This window comes from Mesocricetus auratus, unplaced genomic scaffold (assembly GCF_017639785.1).
Source record: "Mesocricetus auratus isolate SY011 unplaced genomic scaffold, BCM_Maur_2.0 Super-Scaffold_100010, whole genome shotgun sequence".
Classification (NCBI taxonomy): Eukaryota; Metazoa; Chordata; class Mammalia; order Rodentia; family Cricetidae; genus Mesocricetus; species Mesocricetus auratus.
The window spans coordinates 23,236,669-23,257,563 of NW_024429194.1; the positions used below are offsets into that span (position 1 = coordinate 23,236,669).

The following is a 20,895-nucleotide window of genomic DNA, read 5'->3' on the forward strand; positions in this document are numbered from 1 at the left end:
AAGAGTAGGGGCCAAAGTTTATAGATTATAACAGGAAAGATGTTATTTATTCCACAGAAACAATTTGGTTATTAATATAAGCAAGTACTTACTGGGACAGATTAGAAGGTCTAGAGATGTAGTTCAGTGGTAGAGTATTTGCCTAGAACAAACTGCAACAGGAAGGTTTTTGCATAATAATTGAAAGACAACTGCACCACAGTGTGGAGAACTTGTACTGCTGCTATGGAAATCAGTACAGAAAATTAGGAATCAACCTACCTCAAGACCCTGCAGTATCACTTTTGGGCATATACACAAAGAAGGCACACTCACACCACAAGGACATTTCCACAACTATGTTCATAGCAACATTATTCATAATAGCCAGATCTAGGAAACAACCTAAATGCTCCTCAACCAAAGAATGGATAAAGAAAATGTGGTACATTTACACAATGGAGTACTACTCAGCGGTAAGAAACAATGACATCCTAAAATTTACAGGCAAATGGACAGAACTAGAAAAAAAAAAAAACATCCTGAGTGAGGTAACCCAGTCACAAAAAGACAAATATAGTATGTACTCACTCATAAGTGGATACCCATACACAAAGCAAAAGATACCCAACCTACAATCCACAAACCCAGGGAAGCTGGAATCCTCTTTCCAGAAACAGATGGAAGCAGATGCAGAAATCCACAACTATCAATTGGGTCAAGCTCCCTGGTGTACAATTGAAGTGAGGGAGGAGCAATAATATGAACAAAGAAGTCAAGACCATGATGGGGAAACCCACAGAATCAGCTGACTTGAGCTAGTCAGAGATCACTGACTCAGGTCTGACAAACAGGGGAACGTGCACAAGACTCAACTAGACTCCATAAATATAGGTGACAATGGTGCAGCTGGGGAAATACATGTCATTGGCAGATGAGTCCAAGATCTAACTCTTATAACGCACAAACTGACAGTGGAGCCCATTCTACATGGAGAGATACCTTGCTCAGCCTAAACCAAGGGGTGTGGGGGTGGAAGGTGCCTTGGTTCTGCCTCAACAAGATGAAGGGACAGACTTTGTAGACTTGGTATGGGAGGAGGAGCAGATGAAAAAAGGGAATGGGGGAGGAGAGAGAGGAGGGGGAACTAGGATTGGAATGTAAAAAATAAATTAATAAAAAAATGTAAAAAAAAAACTATCACAGAATGTGGCTACATTCTGGATAACTTTTGTAGTAGATAAATAATCACCACAAAAGTAGTTTTCTAAGAATGTACCTACTATATCATTATTCAAACCATTTAAAAATCTCTAACAACTAAGTGGTGGTAGCACGTACCTTTAATCCAAGCACTCGGAGGCAGAGACAGACATATCTCTGAGTTCGAGGCCAGCATGGTCTACAAAGATACACAGTGAAACCCGGACTCAAAAAATGCAAAAAAAAAAATTTAAAAAAATAAACCTCTAATCAATAATTTCCTGGTATTTTACATGATATATGGACATTCAATGGGAAATAAGATGATGATGCAATGAAGACAAATAATTATAATTACTAGAAATAAGTATTGAACCAGCTGCATCTGGTGGTACAGCGCTCTCATTTCAATTCCTTGGGGGCTGAGGCAGAAGAATTTACAAGTTCAAGTCCTATAAGGACAACAGCATGAATTCAAGGCCATCCTGAACAACTAGTGAAACACTGCTTCAAAATACAAACAAAAGCCGGGCGTTGGTGGCGCACGCCTTTAATCCCAGCACTTGGGAGGCAGAGGCAGGCGGATCTCTGTGAGTTCGAAACCAGCCTGGACTACCAAGCGAGTTCCAGGACAGCCTCCAAAGCCACAGAGAAACCCTGTCTCAAAAAACCAAAAAAAAAAAAAAAAAAATACAAACAAAGCTGGAGCTAGAGCTAAATGTCCAACTTTTTTGCTCTAATGCTATGCAAGAGTCAGCATGTGAGGAAGGGGAGGACAGGGAGAAGAAGATGAAGATTGAATAATTAAAACACAGGATTAAGAGATGAAAAAATACATAATGAAGATTTTAAAATAATTTTAAAAACTGAAGAGTATTAGGAATATCAAAATAATACATCTGAATTAGATAAATTCTCATTAAATTACACAATAACTGGCACAAGAAGAAATCCATAATTTGAAAATACAATTTAATGTGTTTGAAAATAACATCATCTTATTTTCTGAAAACCAAAGGTGCAAATAATTTTACAATGCATTTTACCAATCTTAAAACAAATAAAACAAAACAAAACACAGTTGATTCACACTTAATACAAGCTATTCTGGAAAAAACATATTAGGCCATTCTATGAAACTATTGTAATCTTGTAATCTTGCCTCTAAATAGTGGCAAGAAAATCTTCTATCTATTCGATTATGAAACAAAAAATTATACAGTGCCTGAATGAACCTTATAGTATATGAAAAAAAAACCCCAGCAATATATTAGGAATACATAAGATTTATTCTAGGAATTCAAAGATGGTTCAATATCCAAACTAGAAGGGAAATCCCAATGATAATCTCAATCAATAAATAATATATATAGTAAAACCCATCAAAAGGTAAACCTTTTTTTTTTTATGAGACAGGGTTTCTCTGTATTGTTTAGGAGGCTATCAGTCCAGCCCAGCCTCGAACTCACAGAGATCAGCCTGCCTCTGCCTCCCGAGTGCTGGGATTAAAGGCGTGCGCCACCGCCGCCCGGCAAAAGGTAAACCATTAATAAATGACCATATGGAGAGAGACCTGATACCTAAAAACAGGGAAAACTTAAAAACATATAAGCATATGATTAATGTCATAACAGCAAAATTGAAGTTTTTTTCAATCATTGATACCGTAGAAAAATATAATAGACAAATAACTAATCTACAATACCTAAACTAAAAAAAGAGTTTACTATAGAGAACAGCTAAGAATTTCTAGAAAAAATCATCAAAAGTAGAATAATTCAGTGTATTTTTTAATTCAACATATTAATAGGCAAAGAATATAACATTTACAGAATTTAGCTTGAACTGCAGAAACTGGAAAGCTGGGGATGGTCAAATGGTTTAGAGATACAGGGCTCGCCTAGCATATATGAGGTCTTGGGTTCAATCACTACTGCCTGAAAGAAAAGGATAAAAGTGGAGATCTACAAAGTCTTATCCATTGGTAGAGATAAGGCATAAAAGGGCAAGGACACTGCCAGTGGAGGGAGTCTAACAAAATCTTTGACTTGGATCCAGGCCTTGCTTAAATAAATGAAGACCCGAGCCCATCTCACTTTGTTTCCAATGCATGCATCTTTTCTGGAAACTCCACAGGGAAGGCTATAGCTAGTCTGGGATTAGAGTGGAGGACTTAGGATATACAGGTCCTGGCCATCATCTCCCTACCAGATATTACTGCAATATCCATCCAATATAAAAACCAGGGAAGCAAAAATTCTTATTGCTCCCTTTGTTAAAGAAAAGTCTGTGTAGGTTTTACCTTTTTTAAATCAGATTTTTAAAGATAGGCACAAAAATTTAGATAACAGAAAATACCTAGGTAGGTGTTTAATATTCTAACTTCTGAGGCAAATTAACTGTCTTCTAGTCATATTAATTATCATTATGAACAGTGGAGATCTGGGAAAAGAAGAAATTCAGATCTGAGAAGAAAAATGAATGACAGACAATTTGAAGAAGAGGATCTTGGGGTTTCAATAACTCCATGAATCCCATCAGAATATTCACACAGGTCTGCTGTCCTGAGCCAGACAGAAGGAGGAAACAGAACTCAAGAAGACACAGGCACTGCAAGGTCCAAAGGGTCTGCTTCCCAGTGCTGACTTGGACCCATCTATAAGGAGTGGCTACAAACCAATTCAAATCTCAGGAAAGACTAAGGATTCCTCATGGAGTCTTCTCTTGGGAAAAACTGGTAGATGATGGAAGATTGAAGCCAAGGTGCCATTAACATCACATTCCAAATCTATGCTCACCTATCAGGTACTGGTAGAGGCTAGTCTCCAGACAAGGAAACTGGAAAGGGTCTCTGGAAGACCCTGATAAGATAGAGGCAGGAAATGTACTTCACATGATCACCTGATTCGAAGACCAAAGCAGCTCTTACCACTCCCAGTGATGAAAAGACACTTAACTATTCTATCACTTGACAAAGACTATTAATCCTCTGGAACTTGCTAACCAGGCAACCTTTGCCAAAACATTTTTCAATGCCACTGATGCATTTAAAACTAGTAAAATTTAATTAAGCTGCCCCAACTTCTACACAATAGCAGATCTTTTTTCCTAGTGCTGAGGATCAAATCCAGGGACTTATGCATCCTAGGCAAGTGCTGCTACCACTTAGCTATACTCCGAGTCATTATGACAGAGTTCCATGCTGACAAGAAGCCATGCCTGTGGAGCAGTAAAAGCTCAGTTTCAAGAGGCTGTAGAACTGGATCTTCAAATGGGGCCAGGTTTTTTAATCCCTCCCTTCTCTCTGTCTCTCCATCTCTCATATATATTCTAATTTATTCATACATGTATAAATGCATTTATTCATGTTGTCTTCCTAGGAGAAACTGGTGGTTCTGAGGTATACAGATGCCATTTCTCTTAATTCAATGAAGAGTCTTTGTTACACACAGTTATATTGGGGCTGTGTTCTTACTTACCAGAGATGACACTGAAGTTTCCCAAACAAAGAGGGAGAAACTCAATCACACTCAAGCAATACATAGCATTTGCTTTAGGTAAAGAAACATATTTAAAATAACACTTTGAAACACAGCATGAACTGTGTTTAATAATAACAAAGGATTAATAATAAACTTGGAAGTACAATATAAAGCAAAGAACCTTTCTAGGAGACTTAGATAAAGTTTATGGTGTTCTTAACATTATGGTTTATTTCAATAACAACTTTCAAAGCCTTAAATGATACAAAAAGTACTAACATCTTAACTGTAACCAGATTTCATATTAGCCTAAGCAAGGAAATCTGGTGGAAATACCCTCAAGAATGCTGTGATTTCTTAAAAGAGCAAATTGCAATTTTCCTAAATATCAAAAGGGCAAGAAATGAGAAACAGCCATGTGGCTTCACAAACTCTGTTTAGGGGGGAAGCTGGAGTGAGGGATCTGCACCTGACACTGAGGGAAGGATTAAAGCTGCTCCCTCAGTCAAGGCTAATAAGAAAGTCAGAGAAACAGCAGTGGGCTAGGAACATGTGAAAAGAATAAGGAAAAAATACAAACACACATGCCATGGACTTGTGAAGCACTCCATGAGCTTTTCCTGTGAGAGACTGGAAATACGGCAGATGACACATCAAAAATGAATCTGGCTTTAGAGCTTTCCAAAGGACAAAGTGAATTTCTCAAAAGACAAAGAACAAAATAATTGACAACCAGGTCATCTATTCTGCAATTCCTTGCATTTATGTTAGTGTCTTATCCCCTCAACTTGTGCAGACGGAAAAGAGGATACTGAGATCTTCTGAGCCACCAGAACTGGATGATTATCAGTAGCTTTGATCAAATACTCAACTGGTTCTGAAGTATTCCCTTCTTGATTTTTGTCCTGTAAGGATCTTTCTTCTTAATGATCTTGTCAATAAAAAAATGGCTATTTAGAGTCATGGTTATATATCCCTCTCTTCTCATTAAAAAGACATAAGTTCTAGTATGGATGTTGCTGTGTACAACATGCATGGACTCCAAGAAGAAAGACAATATTCAACTATTTTTAAAGAAGGAAAGGAGAAACATCAGAAGAAAGAAGTCAGGAATTGCATCCAAATGAAGATCCAACTGCCTGATCCCTGCAGAATGAAACTACTGATTACCTAAGCATGCTACAAAACAAGGGTGACTTGAGTACTCTCAGGTAGTGTACCTGGGAAATAAAGACAGGCAAGAGTGATAGCAAAAACACTAACCTACTCATTCCAAGTGAATTTCAAGGCTGGGAAGTCACTCTGAATGAGCAATCCTTGCCACCAAATGACACATACTCTCACAGCATAATCTCTGGCTAAGGTCATAAGCAATGGAGAAAAACAGCAATGTTTCTGCAATCTTTCCTGAAATCAGCCCAGCCTTCAAGATGTTCTGAGCTGTGCTTGCCAGATCTTACCATAGGTAGTCTGCTCAACATCCTCCTTTGGTAATCTTTTGGCATTCCTTCTAGTATTTCATGGTGATTGGGCCAGAAATGTCCTGATAACAATGCTTATTGTCTAATCAGTCTAGCCAGGTCCATGTTACTCACTGTTCTCTATTTCCAAGTATATACAAAACTCAATCTGGCTGGAAACTTACCTTTCCTTTTTAGAACCATTTAGCAACCTTGCAAATATCTCTTGCCTTTTGGTTTCCTGGAGTGCGGCCAGGTACAGTCTTTGGGTACAGCTCTTGGTCCATGTGCTTGCAACTTGAAGTTTCCTATAATTATGGAACCTATGGCTTATGTGCCATTCAGAAAAAATAAAACTGCCTTTTTTTTAAGGTTTGGAATCAAAATACCTCCTGAAAATAATTTAATTTCAAAATTCAAAGTTATTTATGCCTACCACAAATGACAAATACATTTTTAAATTATAGACTGAACTAAAACAAAACCAAGGGTAAATAAAGTGGGTTTTTTGTTTTGTTTTGTTTTGTTTTGTTTTTAATGAGGATTTTAAGACTTGCTTAATTCTGGCTAGAGGTGTATCTCAGTTGAAGAACACTTAGCTAGCATGTGTAAACTTTAGGTAAGAGGAAGGTAGGCATGGAGGGAGGAATGGAAGGAAGAAGAGAAAAAGGAAGGGAGGATAATTCTGCTCATATCAACCAATAGTAACTCAAAGCCATCACAAACGCGGCAATAGCAACCACTTCACACAAACCGCTGGGTGGCGCTTCCCCTCTCTTATCACCAGTCTACCCTGGGCCGCCCTTCCTACAACTGCCCCAGACGTCAGGAATATACCAATCACTCTGTGAGTTTCTTACTCTGTTGCAGAGAGGTTTCAACTTAAAAAAAAAATAAAATATCTGCTATAATAAAATGTCAAACAGCTGCTCAAGACTCACCTTTGTCAGGAGTATGAAGTGACAATTTCTTAACACCATCAACAAGCATATCGGTGTTGCCATGTCTATCTTCTGAGTCACTGTCATCAAACTGAGCCTCTATAATGACATCAGGACTATTACAGCCTTTCGGGGACTGCTGTAAGAGGTGGTGTCCACAGCACTCCTCAGAGATATCTGCTTCATAAGTAGCTTCTGTTTCTTTGTCATTGCTCTCTGGTTTAATTGCCTGAAGAAAGGAAATATAAAAATTCTTCTAAATCACTGCAGATGGCTGGCAACATTAAATATTCATAACATGTAATTGGAAAAAAGTAGACCTTTTTCTCCCAATACACAGACTACCCTAGGTAGATAAACAAGCCCGCCATGTTAGGCTGATACTCAAGTCTTTAAGATACCACCTTCTCAGGATTCTGATCTACATTTTCACCCCCTCTCCCCAAAGCCTAGAATACTAGAAAGTTCCATGCTGCTTTGTGAAGTTTTATCACATAGAAGCCATCAGCATGTTAAGAAAGGATAACAGAATTCACCCAGGAATGTCACGGTATTTTCCATGGATCCCACTAAGAATGACTTCCAGATAAGATGGTGACTCCAAGCTGCTTCCATGTGACCAAAGAGAGAAAGTCAGAAAAAGGGAAGATAGACTCTGTTCTTAATAGAGGAGAAAAGGAACTTCAGAAATTCAAAAACATAGGACACTGGGAGATAGGCTGGGGATGAGCATCATCCAAAAGCAAATGTTCTCTTCTCTAGAGGGGTACAGAGAGTTAAACCCAGAGAGTAGCCTGCTCAGTAGAAAATCCCAAATAAAACTCAAAGAGGTACTCATGTCAGCAGATACATAAACCACAACACAAATATACAAGAAACATGAAAGAACAAGGTAACATGGCTTCTCCACAAGATTGTAACTCCTCAAACACTGAAATCAAAGATACTGAAATGGGTAAAACACAGGATGACAGTTTCAAAAGTTTGCTAGTGAAAACAATTAGTGATCTCAAAGATGATACAGATAAATTTAATCAAGGACCTAGAGTAGGAGTCAGCAACCTTAAGGAAAAAAATAGCAAAATGGATGAGATCATCAACAACATGGATGAGAAAATCAGCAAGGAAAAGTGAGAGATTTTGAAAACAGACAACGACAACAGCAAAAACAAATAGAATGCTTGAAATTAACAACTCAATGACTCAAGTAAAAACATACTAGATACCAACACCTACAGACTCAACCTAGAAGGAAAGAAAATACTGGGATGAAGAGAAAAGTTGATGGCATTCTACATTCAAACATCAGTAAAGAAAAAACAAATATGGCCACGACACCCAAGAACTCTGGGATACAATCCAAAGACCAAAGCTAGGACCTCACAGGAAAGGAGGAACTGAGATAAAGTCAACTGCTATCCCAAGAACATAAGATGCTGTGAATAGACAAAATTACATCTAAGAGTTTATAAAGTGGAGAGACAACTCAGCAGTTTAGAGCACATGTTGCTCTCACAGAGGACCAGAGTTTGGTTCCCAGCACCACATGAGGCTGAAACATGACAGCTACATGACAATATTCTTCCCCATCTATATGAGTATGGTAAAACAAACAAGCCATGTGTGGCTGAGTTGCTGAAGAAAGCCTGTGACCTTATATGTAAATTGGCCTATCCATATCAGCAAAAAGTAGTAGTAGATTCTGTGGGTTCCAATGTTACTACAACACTGCACCCTTCTTAGGATTCTATTTCTGGATGGAAGAAAAAGGCCTTATACACATTAAACATATAATAAAACTAAAGTGGCCACACACACACACACACACACACACACACACATATATATATATATAAACAAATTCAATTGCTATTTATTCTTTGTGCCTATCTTTTAAAACAATGATGGAAAGCCTCCCCCTCACTGGTGAGCACTGTGACACCCTGGTGAGCAGTGTCACAAAGAAAAGTCTCCTCCTGATGAGCACTGTGACAAAGGAAAGCCCGCCCTTGGTGAGCTCTGTCACAAAGCCTTTAACTTTACTGGAGTAACAGACTGACTAGCAACACTGCATTGTCTTGAAGATGCTTCAATAGAAGCAACATGTGAGCAGAGACCTGAATAAAGTGCTGCTGCACAAGCCTCCTTGTGTTAATATTTGATCATGTGAAGAGTACTGAATTTAACTGGAGATATCAAAATATACATCTTTCTACTTTCAGCAAGCCAGACTAATAGTCTAATTAAGTCACATAAAGACCATCCTTAATGAAAGAGTCATCTTACACAGGGCAGAAAAGTTAATAAATTCTTCCTACAATATTCTAATGCTATGGTTTTCAATTGTTGTAACTATCCCCAGATGATTAATACTATGATGTTCATTTAGTGAAATAGTATAAAGAAATTCACAGTCATAATAACAACTGTAAGAACAGATCTCTAAAATTTTGAAAAAAAACTGGCTTTATGAAATTATAGCAAGAGAAAAACATGTAAATAATGGTGAATTTTTCTAAGCACAATTAAGCCTTTTAACAATTAAAAAAACTTAAAACTCGGGAGTTCTCACTAGGTGTGACAAATTACACCTATACACCCAGCATTCAAGAGATTTGAGGCATGGGGATTGAATTTGAAGCCACTAGAAAATGAATTTAAAGCCAGTCTGCACTATCTGTCCAAAAGGACAGTAACCTAAAAAAGATTCCCTCAGGTTCTTTTCTGCAAGAGCACAAGTAAGTGAAGCTGCATTAAAATGGCATTCAGGTTTTAAAAAGTTCTCCCCTCTCTCCTTACACGTAGATCCTATATGTCCATAATATAAACAACTCCTATATGTCCACACATTAAATATATACCTTTCCCAAAGTAGATCATTAAAAAAAATATGAGTGTGGTGGCACATACCTATAACCCAGTACTTGGGAGGCTGATGCAGAAGAATCAGGAGTTTTAGGCTGGTCTGGGCTACATAAGACTAGAGGGAAAGGAGAATGAGAGGAAAAAAGGAAGACAGTGCAGACAGAGAAGGAAAGGAGAGAACTGGGGGGAGGGGTCTAGGGGAGGAAAGAGGGAAGAAGAGAGGAGGGAAGGGAGGGAGAAGAGAAAGCAAGGGAGAAAGAGAAAGGGGAGACAAGTTATAAAACAAGAAGACTTTGACATCACTCAAATCAATAAACCCATTCAACTAACTTAAGCATCAAAATTCAGTAATACTAAGGTACATCTGTCCATAGCCATGCTCAAACAATGAGCATAACAGTAAGTTTGTCAGAGCACCCCAGACAAGGAGTTAGAGCTTATGGACAGTCTAAGTCTCAGGCAGAGTGACTACAACCAGACATTGTCTATTGTTTTACCACAGAGGAAGCACATTTGAGAAAAACAAAATAGTTGACATGGTAGTATGTGACTAACAAGTCTCACTAAAACATAATCTCAATCTCCTTTGTTCCTTCTCCCTGATTTGTTTTATTGTTGTTGGTTTGGTTTGGTTTTTGGGTTTTGGTGGGGGGAGGTGCTTGGGGATTATTTGCTTGCTTATTTTTAAAAGAAAATATGGAACCACAGACACTTGCCACTGTACCTAGCTTCCTAAAAAGACAATAGGTGGAGTGCCTTTATTTTCTACTATGTGTTTATTTCTACTGCTACTGGTTTCACAAATAAGTTGGTCCCCACAGACTGCTGAGAAAATATTATACAAGGAACTAGAATTCTGACTTGACACAAAATAAAAGACTGACCCATCTCATACTTTTCTGCATGTAAGCATATAAAAGGGTTCTGAAATGAGCATGATTCTGCCCAAACACTAAGAACTGTACTTTGCTGGCATGAAAGTGACACAAATGTTAAGGGAGTAACCAATCACCTTTTGGTTGGATTTAAAGCTCACTCCATGAGACAGAAGACATAATGAACACTGTTAATGAGGTAAAGAATCTAAATAGGCCATGGGTTCTAGGGGAAAACCTACTACTATTATTCTGCTAAATGAACATAATAATAAAATGACTCCTCATGACATATTGCTATCAGTGTATAACTCAACCGATATCAGAGAAGTTTGTTTTTGCAGTAGATGGTAATTAACAGAGAAACCCACAACTATATAATGTATAGAGAGTGAAAGATTTGGAGGGATCAGCCCTCCCTAGAAGGGGTATCTTTATCATACTCTTGCCCTCAAGGCTCAGGGATCTATACAGGAGAGGAGGCGGAAAGATTCGAGGAGCTAGAGGTGATAGATGGCGTCAAGGAAATAGCATTTTCCAGACACAACAAAGTCGATGCACATATGAACTCACAGAGACTATGACAAAATGCATTGAGTTCAAGTCAAACAAATTCTCAGCAAGGACAGGGGCAAATGGGCACAAAGTTCCACCCCTGGCCAAGAAACTATTTAGAATTGATAGTTTCTGGAATGGGTAAAAAAAGTTTTCTTCAATGGAATGACAAATGACACTAGGTATATATATATCATACTCCAGTGCAGGTCTCATGCACAGAAGTAGTTGGCCAACACAATCTGGACTGCATGTTTGTTGTTTGTTGGGAGGGTGCCTTTTGTTTGGTTTTGGTTTGGTCTTAAAGTGTGTGCATTGTGTGTTTCAGAGAGAAGGACCATAAGTAAAGTGGGTGGGGAGAGGGAGTAGAATAAAGGAGGAGTTGAGGAAGGGGAAGAATATAACCAAAATGTATTATATGATAAAAAATTTAGAAGAAGTGTGCTCCTGGCTTATACATATAAAGATCAAGAAATCACCAATGGAAAGAAGAGATTAGTGGAAAGCAATAACTAGAACACAATACAATTAGCTACATTTTTTATTTTATTTATAGTTCTGGGAAATGACCCTAGACACATACTAGGCAAACCCTCTACTACTTTAGCCCAATACTGCTTGCTACACAGCACATTAAAAAGCCAACCCAGTTAAAAAATGTTTTAGATCACTATACTCAAGAATGAATATTTGAGGCTAGAGAAATAATTTAATCAGCTAAGTGCCTGCTACACAAACTCAAGGGCCTGCGTGTAGATACCCAAAACTTATAAAAAGCTAGAAGTGCTAGCACATACTTGTAACCCCAGGACTGACAGTCGGTACGGGAAGAAAGACGACAAGTAGACCCCTGAAGCATACTTGTCAGTCAGTGAGATTTGGGCTCAGGGAGATGAAGAGCAACCATGGAAAGACATTTGACATCGACCTAAAGCTCAAAACACACACATGTGCAGAGAGAGAGACAGAGAGACAGAGACAGACAGACAGAGACAGACAGAAAGACAGAGAGAGGAAGATTACTATTTTAGGCATTGCATTCATTTTTGAACTACAGAAGCAAAAAAAATGCTATAATGGGATTTCATAAATGAATTAAGTGACTGAATATGGGCAACTAGAATATAAGTATGTATTTTAGGTTTCTTCATTCTAGTTTATTAATATAAGGCACATATGAATGAAACAAGGGTCAGTGAGATGACAGAGAGGATACAAGTCTTAGATCCCACTATGAAAGGACAGAACCAGCGCTCCAAAGCTGTCCTCTCTCCTCTACATGCATATTGTAGTGTGAGTGAGCCTGTACTTACACACACATACAAACATGCACACATAACAAAACTCAATTAAAAAAAGAAAGAATAGAATAATAGGCATGGTGGGGCATAGATCATCATGAGCTCTCAAGACACAAAAACCTGTGCACTCTGGAATCCTTCCATACTGCTTAATGGTTAGAGTCAAGATACAGGGCTCCTTGGAGATATGGCTAATTCAGGTTTGGACTAGGACATGGATAAGATAAACCTCAAACATCTTGTCTTACTGAAACAACAAGAAAACTACTAAAGGATATGAGTGTCTTGTCTAAAGGACTCAGGAGCTATCATGAAAGGGTTCTCTAATGAGCCTTGGTGTGCCTGGTTTACTTGGTGTAAGCATTTAACCTACCTTTGCTATAAAACTTGCAAATCAGTAATCAAATAGCTGATGAAGTAAAGTTCTTCATTGAAGAACTGTTTCAGTTAAATTCAGAAGCAATAAAAGAATCACTATTTTGTTTCTTCCACTTGGATTCGGGAAATGATCATCGATGATTCCTAAACCAAGAAGTCATTAGCTGGTTGGGAAAGAGATTTAAAGTAGAAAGGCCCAATTAGCAACATCTGAATCCACCAAACGTTATGAATAGCCTAAGAAGGAAAAAACACCAGTTCTTCTCCACTCCGTACAAGACTAAGTGTACACTACCACTGATTAAACATTCCCCCAAAGCTGAATGTGAATCTGAGCTAATAAAGGAAGCAGAAGGAAGAATAACATTTTAAAGAACAGCACCATGTTGTTGCACATGTACATGTGCATACACATACGGGCACATATACACAAAACTCATGTAAAAAAATAAGGTTGAAAACAGTCAAAGATACTCAGCATCAAACTCCACGTGTGTGCATAGGCATGTAAGCTTACTCACACACATGCAGATGCATACACACATTCACAGATACAAACATACATTTACCCTGCACACATACAGAGACTAAATTTATCCCTTTATTCTTATTTTTTAAATGAGCACAGAAATGCTCATACCTAGAATATATAAAGACTTCCTATGTATCCATGAAAGGCAGAAAATCTATTAGAACAGCAGGGAACAGCTTAGGAGTAGTTGACAGAAACAGAAATGCCCACAAGTCAGTAAATATGAAAAGGCACCCAGCCCCATCAGACATCAGAAAAACACAAGTTAAACCCTCAAGGATATATCTCTACAGAACTACAGCTGGGGGGAAAAAAACAAAAACTCCTAAAAATATCAATATTCGCCGGGCGGTGGTGGCGCACGCCTTTAATCCCAGCACTCGGGAGGCAGAGGCAGGCGGATCTCTGTGAGTTCGAGGCTGGGCTGGACCAATAGCCTCTAAAACAATAAAGAGAAACCCTGTCTCGTAAAAACAAAAAAAAATCAATATTCACAGAATGCACAGCAATACACTGGGGGCAGGATGAAAATTGGTCCAGCCCTTTCTTAGATTAGGACTGTGAGATAAGGCAAATAGCTCCACCTGACTCCCATGCCCTAGTTTAGTCCATTACACTGCTTCATCTGCCTTGGGATAAATACATGAAAGAAAGAAGTCCAAGCTGAGACAGAAGAGACATGCAAAAGAAATGAGCTAGAGGAAACATAAACTGTGCTGTGGGAATAGAGAGTAGGAGTGAGAGAGGATGCAGATGCCCGTGAGAACAGCATGGTTCCTTCCACTGAGTCTGTTCTGTAGGGTGTGATGAGGGGAGAACTAAGTCTACTCGGTAAGGGTGAAAGCAGGCAGAACTGCACATGCCCCAGAGCCAGCTGAAGCTCTGCTACATCTCAAAAGAGCTAACTCTGAAAATCCCACTCTTTGAATCTTGGTCTGCCATCTTTAAAACGGGAACAAAACTATTCAATTGCTATAAAGTTGTGAGAATTGAGATAGTTCTGAGGTGCCAGGAACTAGAAAGACTTGAGTAAGTGAATGTTTTCATAACAATAGTTGTAATAAACTCAGCAAGGAACTTAAATTCCTAAAGAAAACTTGGAGCCAGAGGGAGAAGCAACGGTCAAAATTAAGTACCATTCATAATGAATTCAGGTAACAGAAACTGAAATCTAGGAACAGTTCAGTAAACAGAACATCCAGGAGCAGCTGGAAATGGGGTTCTCAGACTAGAGCACTGGGATCCAGACTTGTAATCATCTACAGTCTGGCAGTTAGCAGTGGTGCCCCAGGCTAAGTGTCAACTGAAAAGAGAAGCAGAAAATAGTGCTGTGGCAAGACTCAAATAATGGATCCAATAAGAGAAGTTGAGAGAGAATACATATAACTGTTAATACAGGAACCATAGTAACCTCACACACTGACAAATCTTCCCTGTGCTTTTACACAAATTAGCTGATCTAATCCACACAATGGTCTTGGGTAGTACAAGGGACAGCAATCATGGTCATAACATCTCACTGAAGAGGAAAAGTTCAGATATGTCAACCCCACAGCTACTAAGTGTCAAGGGCTGTGACATGAACTCAGGGTTAGGGTTCTAAATCCAGCCAGGATGTTTGGTTCCAGACTTCCTAGTGACATCTACTTCCTGAGTTAAAGACAAACAGATTTAGAATGAACATCATACACCTAACTGCTGCTACTCTCACCCACTGTGTGACATCTCTCCACCTTGTTTGTGTGCAAACAATCAAAATTCAAGACCCAGTTCTTTGGCAAATGCTCCTCTGCTAACCTCTCTCTCTATGAAGTATTTTGGCCTTCCACTGGCACTGCTCGTCTCTAGTATTCCCTCACTGTAAGCTTCCTTGACCAGGCTTCATCCCAGGTATGTATTTGCATACTGCACTCTTCCACAAGATAGCAAATCAAATCATATTCATCATTGTATCTCACAGTTTCCTACAATGGTTTCACATAAAACATGTTTAATAAATATTTGACTCTTCTGAGTAGAGTAAGATTGAGTTCACTATTTAAAAAATTATCAAAAAAGAGCACAAATGAAAGAGCTACCATATAGTAAGAGACAAAAAATTAAAATGCATGTTCCCATTATGCTACATCACCCTGCAAAGTCCTCAATGACATCAGGAAAGTAATCAACAGACACTTTATCAAAATAAAAAAAACACTATAAGGCAAATATTTATAAATGTGAGGGGATGAAATTGGAAGACATTAATATAAATACATTATTTTCATGTTTAAATTATAACTCCAGTTTCCAATAGAGTTTCAAATATAAATAGGAAAATTCACTGTTTCCCAATTTGAAAACAAGTCTTAGCACAGAAACTCACAAATGCCCAGACAAAGAAGAGAAAGCCTACATCAGGAGCAGCTGATGAGGCATTTCCTGTCCTTTCCAGAGTTGTAGAATACCTTTCTATCACTCAAAAATGGGAGGAATTATCTCCACTGAGAAAGTAAATTATATCAACTGCAAATAGCAAGTGAAACTCACCAGAATTAAGAGGAGGAACTGGTCACTTCAAAACTGATGTATGTTAGGTTTTTCTTCCCTTCCTTTTAAAATTAATATGCTGTATTTCAAGACTGAGGAGCAAACAGAAAAATTCCCTGTAACCAAAAAATTCAAATGGATTCCTAAGTAAAGATACCAGGTAACATTTCCATTATGCTGGCTTACCCAAACTCCAAATAAAACAGTTAATAGCTCTGTTTATTGACACAGAAAAACCCTTCTATGGATACAAGGGCCATCTTTTGAAAAGTGTTATTTTTAAAATTGTATAAAAAGAGCAAATCTATTGCATGAAAATTCAATTCCAGAGGGTGGGAGGGAGGAAGAGGCATAGACTATAACATTCCCCTTGAGCAGAGGGTTACTACCAATTGGCATAGTAGCTTTTCTAAAGGACTCACACACACATATGACTATCCATCCATGTGCAATATCCAGGACAGCTAGGACAGTGTCAGTTGAAGGCTCTGTGCCCAGACAATCTGCTCTCAAACTGCATGTCAACAAGTCCAGCAAGGAGCTGCTCTTCCTTTCTTTGCTACTCTGGACTAAAATGTGTGGTGATATAGTATTTATGATCCAATAAAGCCACTGAGGATCAAAAAGCAAAGCAGGCAAGCCAATAGATCTTACCTCTACCAAGCTGAAATGGCAATCCTGTCCCCATGAATCCTCAGAGGTAAAAGCTCTGTGAATTCTTGTCTCCTGCTCCTATTCCTTTCTCTGCCCAGCCATATCCTCCTGTCTCCACCTCCCTAGTGTTGGGATTAAAGGTGTATGATCCCAACTGCTGGAATCAAAGGCATGACCTCTGCTACTCTTCACTATTGTGTAGACCAGGATGGCCCTGAACTCAGAGACGTCCATCTGCATGTCTCCTGAGTACTGGGATTAAAGGTGTGTGCCACCGCTGCCTAGCTTCTACAGCTAACTAATGTGGCTGGCTTTGCTTTCTGATACTTCAGGCAAACTTTATTAAATCATAAATAATATATCACCACAGTAGTGACAGAGCTCGGTTGCCACACATGTTTTAACAAACTTCCAAATCTCTTAATGGCATATTTGGGATGAAGTATAAGACATGATTCAGGAAATACCTTGGAGCCAAGAAAAGCAATTGATATTTCCACAGGGAGTTCTAGAGAAGACTCGGCAACAAGTCTCTCTCACTATAAAATACAACTATGGGCACCACCACCTTAAAAACATATCTATGGACATTCCTGAAGACATGATATAAGATGGGTCATCACAAAACCTTTTATCTAGTTATCAGAAACATAACCAACCTATCTTCATTCTTCTGCTGTTCAGGTCTCAAACTCTGTTATCATTAATTAATCACTCAGTTGTTTGACTTTCCCTACCCACCACCCATCACGCTGTATACATACCTCTCAACCTATCCCAAAAACTGTCAGTTCTAAGTTCAATGATGCCAATCTTAGTCTCAGTCTCTATCATCTCTCTGGAACATGTGCAACAGACTCAAAATGGTCTTCCTGCCCATTTTCAACTACCCCCAACTTACGGGTCAGAATAAGCTAGTAAACACAAGTCATATTGCATCAGTTCCCCTCCATAACCCTTCTAAGCCTTCACACTTCAATCAGAGACAAAGGCCAAATCCTAACAATGTTGCAGGGGCCCTGCCAGATATATTACCCTCACTCCACCCCATTCATCCTTTCAACCTCACCCAGTAATTCTCCCTCTCAGCCTCTTTGCTATTCCTTGACATACCAGGTATGCAGCAAATGCTCCCCAAGATCTCCATAAGGAGTCCCTCACTTCCTGTAGCTGTCACTACTCAGTTACCTCCTTAAGCAACATCACGAAGAATCTCCACTCTCATTGCTAAATTTATATTTTTCTGCCTCTTTTAGCACTTACCACGTATTGAGCATGCCACAAAGACTGTATTATTCAATGTCATTATATCTTCCCCCAATGGAATGCAAGCTCTATGAAGGCAGAGAATTTTCCCTTGTTTGCTCATTGTTATATACCCAATGCTTATGATAACACCAAACCACACAGTAGGTACGCAATACCTATTTGTTGAATAAATAAATCTTGATACATGTCATAAAACTCAAATTATATTTATCTGATGAATTAATTAAGAATTTCCCCAGTCTCCAGCCCCCAAACAGACTAAACCATTGTACAATAAACAATGCATAATCATTGCTACAATTTTCAACATTAACTTTCAACTCCTTTTAAAAAGCCTTTTACTCACTTCTGTCGGGCTAATGTAATGCCACAATTAATGCACATCCTACTTGCAAAGTGGCTCCGTCCCAGCAGGCTAGCCTCTGCAGAGCTTTGAACCAAAGAGTGAAAGACCTGGGAGGGAGGCCTCTAACTCTACAAATGTTGTAAGGTAAGGTCTTTTCAACAAGATATCCCTATCTTATAACTGAAGAACTAAGACCTTAAATGCTTTAAACAATACAAAACTGCAAGCCAGTAGAAGATCCAGATACCTGCCTAAGCACTGTCTCTATCCTTTATATTACACTAGGGCTGTCAATCTTTATCCCAGAGCATCTCTAAGCTTTATCACACTCAGAAGAATCCCTGTACCCTCTCAGATGCCTGGCTGGTCACAGTAGGGTTTTGTGTAGCTTCTTTCAGTCTTAAGGGTCTTAGCACAATAAGAAGAAATAATGAGGGCTCTGTGTAATATCTCCTGGATAATTCTATGTGACATACAAAACACTTTTATTGCCATGTTATTTGTATAAAATAATAGGATTTATTGTGACATATTGATATATGTATATAATACACTTTAATCACATTCACCCCTTATTACCCACCCTTGCCCCCACCTTACACTAGTTCCCTTATTCCTCCCAAATAGTTCTACCTTGATGTGTGTGTGTGTGTCTAGATTATGAACATGAGAGAAAACATTTAGTATTTGTTCTTCCATGTCTAGTTTATTTCCAATAATGCAACAATCTCCAATTCCCTTTCATTATGTATACACAGCTAACATTGAGTCAAGGGATAGTGACATACACCTTTAACCCAGTACTCTCGAGACAGAGGCAGGCAGAGCTCTATAAATTCAAGGTCACCCCTGGTCTACATTGAGAATCCAGGACAGCCAGGGCACACAGAGAGACCTTGTCTCAAAAAAAAAAAATGTATATACATCTGTCACATCCATACAAGGTTTCTCAGGAGAAATAAAGAAAAAACAGACAGATGACACATAGACAGAAAGCTGTAGTCAGGAGGTCTGGGATCTCAGCTGGAGAAAAATGCAGCCCCACCCAATGAAGATCACCATGTTTATTAAATAGAATTGAACAGAGAGACAGGGATTATTGTACAACTTGTCTTAGTTACCTTTTTATTGCTGTAATAAAACACCACAACCAAGCAACTTATAAAAGAAAGGTTTTAATTTGGGACTCATGATTACAATGGGTTAGTCAGGGTTCTCTAGAGGAAGAGAACTGATAGAAAGAACGTGTGTGTGTGTGTGTGTGTGTGTGTGTGTGTGTGTGTGTGTGTGTGTTTTACACTAGAATGGCTTACAGGCTGTGGTCCAACTAGTATAATAATGACTGTTTACCAACAGAAGGACCAGTTGTTCAGTCCATGAGGCTGGATGTCTCAGCTCGTGTTCAATATACACTGGAATCCCAAAGAAACAGGCTCTAATGTCAGTAAAGGGATGGACTTGTCAGCAAGAGGAAGAGTAAGCAGGAAATGGGAGCTAACTTCCTTCTTCCATGTTCTTGAATAGACTGCCAGCAGAAGGTGTGGCCAAGATTAAAGGTGGATCTTCCCACATCAAAGATCTGGATTAAATGTGAATCTTCCCAAGTCAAATGATTTAATTAAGGAAAAAAAAAACCTTCACAGATGTACTCAGCCCAACTGCTTGGGTTTTAGTTAATTCCAGATGTTGTCAAGTTGACAACACAGAGTCCATGACCATCATGGTGAGAAGTATGGTGGCAGTAAGCAGGCAGCCTGGCACGGGAGCAGTAGCTGAGAGCTCATATCTCAACTCACAAACATGAGGCAGAGAGAACTAACTGGGAATGTGTCATCATTGCCCCCAGAAGCTTTCAACTATTTTGAATTGACTTTTGTGCTGGGTGAGAGATAAGGATCTAATAATGTTAGTTGTCTATATGTGGATATTCTTTTTTCCCAGAGTGTCTATCTAATTTATATTTATAACACCTTTCTAAAGCATAAAATGGCTAATTATCATTGGTTGCCTTCCAGAACTTGAAAGTAAGACCCTGTTGTTGAAAACACCACAAACTTAGACACGGGACTTGAGGAACCAAGCTCTTAGTGACCTGGAAACCTCCTCCCTGAGGGTTAGCCGTCCTAGTACCAGAAGGTGCTGTGAAAGCTACCAGTGAAGTGATGGATGCTCTACCCAGAAGAAAGCCTGTAAATAACAACAGTCAGCCCAACAAGATGCCTCCAATGGTACAACAGTGGCACTAACAACTGTCTAATTGGACTTAAGCAAGCCAAGAAGAAACTCATGACTTGTCCTGTAAACTTAGCCAAGAACTCATGGCTTATAGAGAGATCATTGACCCTAGAGACTAACTTATAACTGCCATTTCTCTAAATCAGTTTAGCCACCAACTATATTCCAAATACTTATGCTTCCACTCAAAGGTAAATGTAGCTCATAGAAGCTTCTTTTTTTTGCAGCAGAGGCTACTAATGAGATACACTGGAAGTGCAAATCATACAGTAAGGGATTATGGGGTGCCCA

General features: G+C 38.9%; 1 protein-coding gene across 3 annotated transcripts in view; it reads right to left on the bottom strand.

Annotated features, from left to right (window-relative positions):
• Dis3l2 (DIS3 like 3'-5' exoribonuclease 2) overlaps positions 1-20,895 on the bottom strand; it is a 330,069-nt gene that overhangs the window by 212,142 nt on the left and 97,032 nt on the right. For all 3 annotated transcript variants that reach the window (XM_040753119.1, XM_040753118.1, XM_040753120.1), the window contains one exon: positions 7,066-7,294. In XM_040753119.1, coding sequence (XP_040609053.1) covers positions 7,066-7,294 — 229 coding nt within the window. The remainder of the gene's footprint in view (positions 1-7,065; positions 7,295-20,895) is intronic.